General features: G+C 39.4%; 1 protein-coding gene across 1 annotated transcript; it reads right to left on the reverse strand.

The window, feature by feature from the left end:
• Positions 1–658: 658 nt before the first annotated feature.
• Positions 659–3,985, reverse strand: LOC139555299 (tumor necrosis factor-like). The gene is made up of 4 exons (XM_071368992.1): positions 3,638–3,985; positions 2,987–3,014; positions 2,449–2,508; positions 659–1,776 (listed from the first exon to the last, which is right to left on the reverse strand). The coding sequence occupies exons 1-4, from the start codon at positions 3,809–3,811 to the stop codon at positions 1,304–1,306; spliced, it is 735 nt and encodes a 244-aa protein (XP_071225093.1). The 5' UTR covers positions 3,812–3,985; the 3' UTR covers positions 659–1,303.
• Positions 3,986–10,411: the final 6,426 nt, after the last annotated feature.

Raw genomic sequence — 10,411 nt, forward strand, 5'->3', positions numbered from 1 at the left:
CTGTATCACAACCGGCTGTGATTGGGAGTCCACATTTGGCAGAGCACAATTAGCTCGGTGTCGTCTGGGTTAGGGGAGGGTTTGGCCGGGGTAGGGGAGGGCTTGGCCGGGGTAGGGGAGGGTTTGGCCGGGGTAGGGGAGGGTTTGGCCGGGGTAGGGGAGGGCTTGGCCGGGGTAGGGGAGGGTTTGGCCGGGGTAGGGGAGGGCTTGGCCGGGGTAGGGGAGGGCTTGGCCGGGGTAGGGGAGGGTTTGGCCGGGGTAGGGGAGGGTTTGGCCGGGGTAGGGGAGGGTTTTGCCGGGGTAGGGGAGGGTTTGGCCGGGGTAGGGGAGGGTTTGGCCGGGGTAGGGGAGGGGAGGGCTTGGCCGGGGTAGGGGAGGGTTTGGCCGGGGTAGGCCGTCATTGTAAATAAGAGTTTGTTCTTAACTGACTTGCCGAGTTAAATAAAGTTTCATAATAAATAATAAATACAGACAACAATTCAAGTATAAATAACTAAAACATAATGCTAAATATATTAATAAAATAGAAATAAATAATGAATTCAGAATCAATTAGAAATTACATTGACTTCTCAATATGAGACATTTGAGCGATGTAGTGGCACATTCACAATGCTTAAATACACTGAATCATACTGTATGTCAGAATTCCTTCAGATAGTAGAATATACATATATTATATATATATATATCTATATCTATATCTATATATAGGGTGGGTTGGTTTATGTGCTGTGGATGGTAGTTCAACATTAGCATCATAGAAATGTACTGTCATGGTAACACCATGGCAACACATTTGTTATACAATAAACCCCAAGTATATATAAATAAACTGCTACAGTTTAGATAGATTGGTATAATTTCTCTAGCCTGGTCCCAGATCTGCTTGTGCTCTTGCCTACATCATACTGTCATGGAAGCCAATGTTTGGCATGGCAAGAAGTAGCATGATGGCACAAACAGACTGGTACCCAGGCTATAATTCCTAATCTTTGACAGAAGAGTAAAAAAATAAATAATGCATTGGCTTTAACACGAAACAACACAAAGCCTTAACCTCAGTCAATGTCAGTAGATGAAACGGCCCTGACTCCTATCAGGTAACCTTCCATTATCCTCTTCTTCTGCATGGATTTAGCTGTCCACTCCCTCCAACTGTATGAACCTTTCACTCACACTGAGGCTACGTCCAAAATGGAACCCTATTCCCTATATAGTGTACCCGTAGTTAAAGTATAGGGCAAAGGGTGGCATTTGGGACGTAGCATTTCCTCTCTATCGTCAGCCATTTTTATCTGTCTCACAAGGCGAACAAGCCAAAAAAGTTCTTCCCAGCACCTTTCTCCAGATGGGGCAGAAGCCTGGTCTCTATTTCTGTCTGGAGCATGTCTCCCTTCTCCAGGCTGAACACTGCTCCCATGTACACGGCGTTATACCACTTTCCTTCGCTCTCCTCGCTGTTGGAAGACTTCTTACACACGGTGCGTACAGAGCTGAGCAGCGTCTGTTCCTCCTTGTTGTCTTCGGTGCCGTAGCTTGGGGACCAGCGCTTGACCGTGTTACTCAGGTGAACCATCTTCTGGTTGTTAGGGTGCTTGGGGTCGGCCTTGCAGCTGACGTGGAAAGAGACCTGGCTGTAGACGAAGTATAGGCCCGTCTGGGGGATCACAATCTCGTTGTTGTTGAGTTTAAGACTCCCCTGTGAGAATCCCTGGTCTTCGTCTTTTCTCCACTCCACTGCGGTCTTGTATTCTCCACTGCTGTTGTATTCACCTGGGAGAAAAGAGAGAGAGAGAGAGGTTAACATGGGAAATAATTAATCTCTTCCAAAGGACCACATTGGAAATAAATACATGCATGTAACGCTTGTATGTGATTTCCGTTGGGGTTCTTTGTACTTTTAATTTGTTTTTAATTGGTACAAATCATTTTAACCCCCAAAAATAAATAAAATCAGAGTGGTTGGACATGAATATAATTGCCTGTAGATATTGCAGGAGCACTACCACACACCATATCTAGTGAGGCAAGCTGTAAATGAGCAGGTTCAAAAAGAGATGAAAGGTTTTTTGTCTTGACTTACACCGTGTGTCAAACGGGCTTGATTCATTCACAGCTTCTAATCCCATTTCAAAGTCAAGGGTCAAGTGTGCATTTAAATTTGCATAGACCAAATTTACATTGCATACATCCAGATTATTCACCAGACGAGTTCATTCCAGTTCTACATTGCTGTTCAAATGACTCTAATACGGCATCCTGTCAGGTAACCTTCCCTTATCCAAATTAGCACCATATCCCTTACATATGGGTCCTGGTCAAACTAGTGCACTATATAGGGAATAGGGTTCCATAGGGCCCTGGTCAAACTAGTGCACTATATAGGGAATAGGGTTCCACTTTGGAAGCAGACATTGTATACATTACTGTAAAGTGTTATTTTACCTTCTAAATGAATGGCAGTCTTTCTGTTTTCAGAGAGTTGTCTCAATGTATGCTGAAGTTCTGAAGAGGGAAGAAGACGGAGATTTAGAGAACTGACATACACCTCTGTGGATGAATTCTCTCACCTTAAACTCCATATAATGCCGTACTGCTGCGAGAGCCTCTGTGGATGAATTCTCTCACGTTAAACTCTATATAATGCCGTACTGCTGCGAGAGCCTCTGAGGATGAATTCTCTCACGTTAAACTCTATATAATGCCGTACTGCTGTGAGAGCTTCTGAGAGCTTTGTGAGAGTTTATCTTACACATTTAGGTTTTTGTCTCAAATGCCATTCTGTATTCCCTATATAGTGGACTACTTTTGATCAGGGCCGATAGGGCTCCCGTCATAAGTAGTGCACTATAACAGGAATAGGATGCTATTTTAGAATACGTCCTTTGTCAAGGGAGCAGCAGTATATATTCAATATTATAACACCATTACTAGCAGCAGTAGAACACACAGAACCTGACAGAAGAAAAGGAAACCAACTCACCATCAACTTCCTCGACGTGATCTTGTTTCTGAGTTAGAGGAAAAGAGACATGGAGAAAAATCAAAAAGTTAGTCCTGTGATCGGTTTCACATTGACGCTACACAGGAGATATACAGAGATTTACAGAGATTCATGGTGATATATATATATATATGTATACATATTTAAATATTTATATATATATACACATACATATGTAGACATATAGATATGTAGACATATAGATATGTAGATATATAGATATGTAAACGCTATAGATATATAGATATGTAGATATATAGATATGTAAACGCTATAGATATATAGATATGTAGATATATAGATATGTAGACATATAGATATGTAGATAAATAGATATGTAGATATGTAGACACTATATATATGTAGATATATAGATATATAGTGATATACAGAAGGTATATATACATGTAAGTAAAAGTACATGTAAATCTAAAATGTAAATATAGCTACAGAGATATACAGTAGTTTCAATCAGGATCTAAGTTCAACTTCAAAGTTTATTTATCACATTGCTGATGGAACACACTTGATATCAGCTCATCAAAAAATAACCCATTTCCCTTATCGATTTAACTAGCCATTATGCCAATAATAATGAATGATAAGATAAAATTGCCTGTATGTTCTTACCTTGGCGTGCCAGGTAATGAAAAGCGCAGCTGAGACACACAGTGCAATGGCCAGCAGGGCACCACACAGCCTCCGCCGGGGTGTGGACTTGTCCCGTACCAGGGTCACGGTCGTTGCTGGGTACACAGGGCCACTCTCCACGTCTACCATCACTCTGCTGCAATCACCTTCCATCGTATAGTTGAAAGCTTCCGTCAAAGTCCTTAGTATCCAAGAGAAGCCTGGAGATCCAATGTCAATCAAGCTCTTTGCGATAGGTACACAAGTTTGTAAACTTAGAATAACTTCAGTAGCTAAACTCCCACGGTGGTATTAGAGGTTGACTGTGTTTTGAAGGTAGTAGGTAGTGACAGGCCTGCTGATTGATTGACTAATACTCCCAGTACTGCTGTTATATACATCTTGCTGCCAAGGGAAACTCCAGTGATGTCACTCAGTGGAGGCTAGCAAGGGAACAGAATTATGGAGGAGGAGGAGGCATGGGTAATGGCTGGAGGGACCTGTGGTTTTTTCACAATTGAGAAAGGTATTGAAACCCACACACAGGAAGATGAGCTGCTGCATGCAACAGCTGATGGATACCCTAATAAACGAAACTAAATGAAACACCTGACCACACACACACACACACACACACACACACACACACACACACACACACACACACACACACACACACACACACACACACACACACACACACACACACACACACACACACACACACACACACACACACACACACACACCCCTGTCTCCCTCTCTCCCTCTCTCTCACTTCATCTTTACTCTGTTCCTTAATCAACTTTACTTTACTTTCGTCTCTACGGGATTTTATGTTGTTGTTGAATTTCTTTCTTTCTTGGCCTTTAAATGTTCTGCTTTTCACTGAACTTATTTGCTATATATCGACTTGTTTTCTACTTTTCCATGTCCATTAGTATCATCACTGGTGGCTGGTTTGAAGGACAGAGGAGTCTATTGGGCGACAAGACGACGTTGTGGTATAATTTTACTTCCGTAAAGGGGATAGCAGTTAGTATGATGTTTTTTTTTTTATCTGAAGGATAAAAGTACATGTTGTGCTACTGTATTGTTCATGGTAAAGCAACATCATCACTGCTATGCTAAAGCACACTTGTACGTTAAAGTTACATTGGCACTATACATTCTCACAAACAAACATCCTCATTTGCCAAATATGGGCCCAAAGGGATGTGTCATGGCTGCTATCTGTAATATCTGTAATGGTATAACTGACACTTCCTTCTTTAAAATAGGCCGAGCATACAGGGAGGGAGGGGGGGAGTACCCCATCTCCCCCCTCTCTCTAAATATTTCAGCCTCTTATTTTCCCAAAGTTAATTTCCCCATTGCATTAATGCAAACGTATGTAATGCGTTGAGAGATACTTATTGTTAATGTAATAATGAAACAATGTGTTATGTGTATCTTTGTATAGTGGAAACATAAGTAATAAAAAGTATTAAGAAAATGTAGCTTTACTATGATAAAACACAACCGTTGACCATTCAGTAGGATGTACGGTGTCCATATTTGGTCGGCAGGTAGCCTAGTGGTTAGAGCGTTGGGCCAGTAACCCGAAAAGGTTGCTGGATCGAATCCCCGAGATGACAAGGTAAAAATGTGTCGTTCTGCCCCTGAACAAGGCAGTTAACCCACTGTTCCCCGGTAGGCCGTCATTATAAATAAGAATTTGTTCCTAACTGACTAGTTAAATAAAGGTAAAATAAAGGTAAAATAAAGGTAAAATAAACATACATAAAAATAGTGGTGGAAAAAGTACTCAACTGTCTTGAGTAAAAATACAAATTAAAAGTAAATACTATACATCACATTCCAAATCAGAAGACACCATTTTCTTTCTTTTTTACATGTATGGACAGCAAGGGGCACACTCCAACACTCAGACATCATTTACAAATGCAGTGTTTGTGTTCAGTGAGTCCAACATATCAGAGGCAGTAGGGATGACAACGCATTATATTGATAGGTGCGTGAATTGCACCATTTTGCTGTACTGCCTGAGTATTCTAAATGTAACGAGTACTTCTGAGCGTTACGGAAAATGCATGGTGTAAAAAGTACAGATTTTCTTTAGGAATGTAGTGGAGTAAACGTACAAGTCAAAAATATAAATAGTAAAGCAAAGAAGCCCCCCCCCCAAAAAAAGTACTTCAAAGTATTTTATACTTAGTTACTTTATACCACTGCATATCATTTGAGCGGCGCGCACCACAAGCACATTCATTGTAATTTCACTTTGCCTGTAAGAACCATGAGCACGGCGGGCACAGTCTGATTAGGCTTCGTGGTTTCGCAATCTCTGACTCGTAGCCTTCTAACAGCCTACCGAAGGTTGTACCTTTGCAGAAACCTGCATGTCCGGTAGCTCGCGGGCTGTCAATTAGTAGCTTGCAACTAGATACTGAGAAATATTCTGTAGGCCTAATATTGCATCATTAAATCTATGAAATATTTTGTTCTCCCCAAACTGTTAACAAGCATTCAACACCATTCTGCATTTTTGCCATATATTTTCCGAAGATTAATCGGTTAAATCATATTGTTAAAATATTTTCATTCAGTTACAAAAGTAACAGTCCTGGCTGTTCCTTATATGAGAGCGTAACGTAGCCGCTTCGCTTCGCAACGCAGCCAAGCTGTGTCTGTGCAAAAATAAAAACGACAGGATATTTGTACCTCGATTAAACAGCTCTGCTTTGCTCGGTAAGTACTATCGACCAAATAAGGCATTTCTACTCTCATTTTATCAAAAATATATGCTGCTGAGTCAAGTTAATAATAAATAAATAAAAACATTGACACAAATGTTTGCGATGAAGGGGCAAGTAGTGCGCTTGCTGAGACTACACTTTTGTTATTCCTCATACTTTTCATGATTAGTCTGTTTCTTCATGATTTGTTGTCAAATATGCAGAAACGTTTTATAGTCGCCTAGTCCTGTAACTGCAGTCTACAGATTTGTCCAAATCCAAAACGTTTTTTTCTCCCTTCTCATATCTTAAAAAGACAAGATTCTCAAGGTAGGCAACAGTCAAAAGATTTTTGTTCAAAATGTGTGATTTTAATAAGAACCAAAACGCAAATACATTATGTATGCAGACAGTGCTGTTCTTTGTTTCCATTAACCAAGGCCTACACAATAACAAAATATGCAGGCTGTAGCCTATATGAGTAGCTTGCAAAAAAAGGTTTTAGTATGAAGTAGCTCTTATGAAAGTCAAGGTTGAAGACCTCTGCCCAAACTTCAAATATAACCCATATTACCGGAGCTACATCTTATTATTTTAATTGCAGAGTTTGGGCTGTAATTTATGGATATATATAGCTTGCCGCCCAAAAAATGCTAATTTCATAATGATAATTATAAATTAATACGTATGCAATGTTGTTTTTATATGAACATAATCTATGACCAAATTGAAATGCAAAACTCCAGTTGACAGTTCTAGTTCAATGTCCTACCAGATAACACTGCCATACTGAGAAAGAAAATTGCTAAAAGATAAATAAAAATTCACATTTGTAATTGTACTACTTTACTGTGATTGCATTATTTGTGACAAAAATAAAAAAAATAAAACTTAGTTTGCAATTTAATAATGCTTTTTCCTTAACCTACAAGTACACAATTTAAATTCTTATTGGATAAAACAATATTATTCCTCCCATTTTCAATTATGTTTCTTCATTGTTGTCATGCGTTTATCCTGGCCACACTCTTAACAGTTTGGCCTGTCAATCGATCACTGTAGGTGGGGTTTTAAGGGAAGGGGGCATGATGTTTATGAGTCACAGGTTTGGTAGGGTTTCAGACCTGTCTATTTGTTATTGGGGGGGTGATTTTCAAGGAAGGGAGTAGATTAGTAATCTAGTCATCAAAACATGTTTTCTATATAATTTATTGTGGCAAAAGGTAAGACAGATTGTTGTGTTCTGTTCATAAATATTGATTCCGCCTGTTAAGAAACGGTACAGAATTGCAGGAAAACTGAGCCCCCCCCCCCCACCCACAAGCTTTTGCACCCCCACTTTCAGACAAACTCATCCACCCATTCATATTAGAATGGCCTCAGTCTCATCCTGTTCTGTTTTGCCTCATCCAGTCTCATCCAGCTGATGTTTAACAACTGACTCACTCTGTGTAATATTCAAAGGTAATACTGTAACATCAGTGGCAAAGATGATAAATAGTGACTGTGTATTATTTTTAGGTATTTATTTAACCTTTATTTAAACTTCGAGTCACATTGCGATTAAAAATCTATTTTTACAAGAGAGCCCTGTACACGTTACAATAAAAACAGAATATTAAAACAACATACACACGTGTATTTAAAACAATATAATTCAACACAATAAAAATAAACATTTAATAAAAGCAATCACATTCAAACGACATAATCAATCCATAATGTTAACTGCCTGAGAGGTACCAGCATATCTAACTGCAGTGAATTCTGTAGATTGTTCCAGAAATTAGGGGCAAAAAAAACCAAAACGCAGATTTTCTCAAATCTGTGGAGACTGGAGGGATCTCTAGTGTTATCCATTCCTGTCAACGGGTTTGGTAACTTGTGATCTTTACCTTAATTAATGATGTTACATATAGAGAGGGAGGTTATGTCAGATTGCTTTCTTAGTCAGATTTTTTATATGCGTTACGAAGGACTTCCAGTTTACGACGGACAACTTTCATCAATCCAGACACCTAGGTACTTATATTGAGAAACAAGCTTAATTTGGGCTCCATTTATAAAACGCAAATATGCAGGGCCTCAGGGTCAACATTTCATGACCTAGAAAACAGCATGGGCTTGGTTTTACTTGTACAAAACACTAATTTAAGATCTGTAAGTGATTTCTGAATTGAATCAAAGTTATGCTGAAGTCCACAAATGGCCTTCTGCACCAAGGTGGCACAGGAATACAAAACGGTGTCATCTGCATAGAGATGAATGTTACAAGTACTAACAGTGTTTCCTATGTCATTAATATACAAGGTGAACAATAATGGACCCAAAATCAAACCCTGAGGAACACCTTTTTAAATCTCAAGAAATTCAGATTTAACCCCATCTGTCAAGATGGCCTGAGTTCTGTCGCTAAGATAATTCTGAAACTGTATATCCCAGGCCTACTCTTGATAATTTCTTCAGCAAAACAGAATGATCAACAGTGTCAAATGCCTTTGACAGGTCAATAAACAAGGCAGCACATTAACCAAGGATTCAAGAATCTTAGCTAAACAAGGTAGTCTTGAAATGGGCGGCGATAGTTGTCAAGATCATTTGTATCCCCACCCTAATGGAGTGGCAGCACATGTGTAGATGTCCATGCTTTTGGAATAATTCCTCATAACAATGTTATAATTAATAACAAAAATGTGGGCTACCGAGTCAGCAATAAGGGGTGCTGCACACGTAAACAGACCAGGCTCCAAAGGATCAGCCCCTGTGGAATTTTTATTTTAGCAAAGCATCCAGGACTTCTTTATCTGTGATTTTCCGAAAAAGGAAACTCCTGCCTAGCATGTTCAGTATCGTTCAATAGAGTTTCACCGTCTACATCCAAACTACTTTGTTTTTCTCTCCAAGAGCTGCCTTTGAAATATATTCAAATATCAAGCCCGCAGAGATATAATGGTGATTAAATGCATTAATGATATCCATTTTGTCAGTAATAGGACCAGAATCTAAATGAATGTCTTGGGGGTAGAGAAGAGGAGACACAACCCTTCACTGATGTAACAGCTTTTCCAACATGTAGCTGGGTTCCCTGTACATTCACATATATCAATGGACGAACATATTTTTTTAAACACATTTACTCAGTCTGTGTGGATGTTACCGATTCACCAATAATATCCCTAAGTGGAGTTAGTATCTGACTAGCCTCTGAAGCCCAGATTTCTCACACGAGGCGAGGTTGGGAAAGTAGGTGATGTCATCAACATTAGTTAACAACTCCAGAGCCACGTGGGAGTATATTTGTATCCAGTGTACTGTACGACATGTTGACATTCCAGGGATTTGCCTGAACGGCTATATTTAGCTCTTCCTTATTATCAGCGGCAGGATATTTGAATAGATTAACACTAATAACGAAAGGGACAACATTATGTCACACACATTATGGAAACAAATAACAAACAAACATCCCATATAAATCCCAGAACTACAATCTAAACAGAAACTAATATTCATTTACATCATTTACATTCAACGGGCTAAATAAAATTAGACAGTTTGATCACATCAACAACAAAAAGAAGCTAATAGATCACACAAAGTGAACAATTTAGTAAACAGACACTCAACAGATAAGTATTTATTAAAGTATGGGCTGTGTGGATCAACAGAGTTAAGAGCCCTAGAAAACACATTAAAGCTTTGGAATTACAGCACTTCCTGTCTAGGTGCAATACACCTGATGATGACTGATCCAGCATGAGTAATTAGATGATACACACACACACACACACACACACACACACACACACACACACACACACACACACACACACACACACACACACACACACACACACACACACACACACACACACACACACACACACAGTATTGTGGTATTGCTTTGTGTCATCATGATTTCCACCATCTCTACTTGGACATCTACAAATGGCACCCAATGCACTACACACACAGTATCAGTCAAAAGATTGGACACGCCTACTCATTCAAGGGTTTTTCTTTATTTTTATTTTTT

The sequence above is a fragment of the Salvelinus alpinus genome, chromosome 26 (assembly GCF_045679555.1).
Source record: "Salvelinus alpinus chromosome 26, SLU_Salpinus.1, whole genome shotgun sequence".
NCBI lineage: Eukaryota > Metazoa > Chordata > Actinopteri > Salmoniformes > Salmonidae > Salvelinus > Salvelinus alpinus.

Bases quoted from the DNA above. Each gene is read 5' to 3' on its own strand.
- LOC139555299 (XM_071368992.1), bottom strand. From the start codon at position 3,811: ATGGAAGGTGATTGCAGCAGAGTGATGGTAGACGTGGAGAGTGGCCCT. The intron at 3,015-3,637 runs GTAAGAACATAC...CCTCTAACTCAG, and splicing joins TCATTACCTGGCACGCCAAG to AAACAAGATCACGTCGAGGA. The intron at 1,777-2,448 runs GTAAAATAACAC...CTTTTCTCCCAG, and splicing joins GACTGCCATTCATTTAGAAG to GTGAATACAACAGCAGTGGA.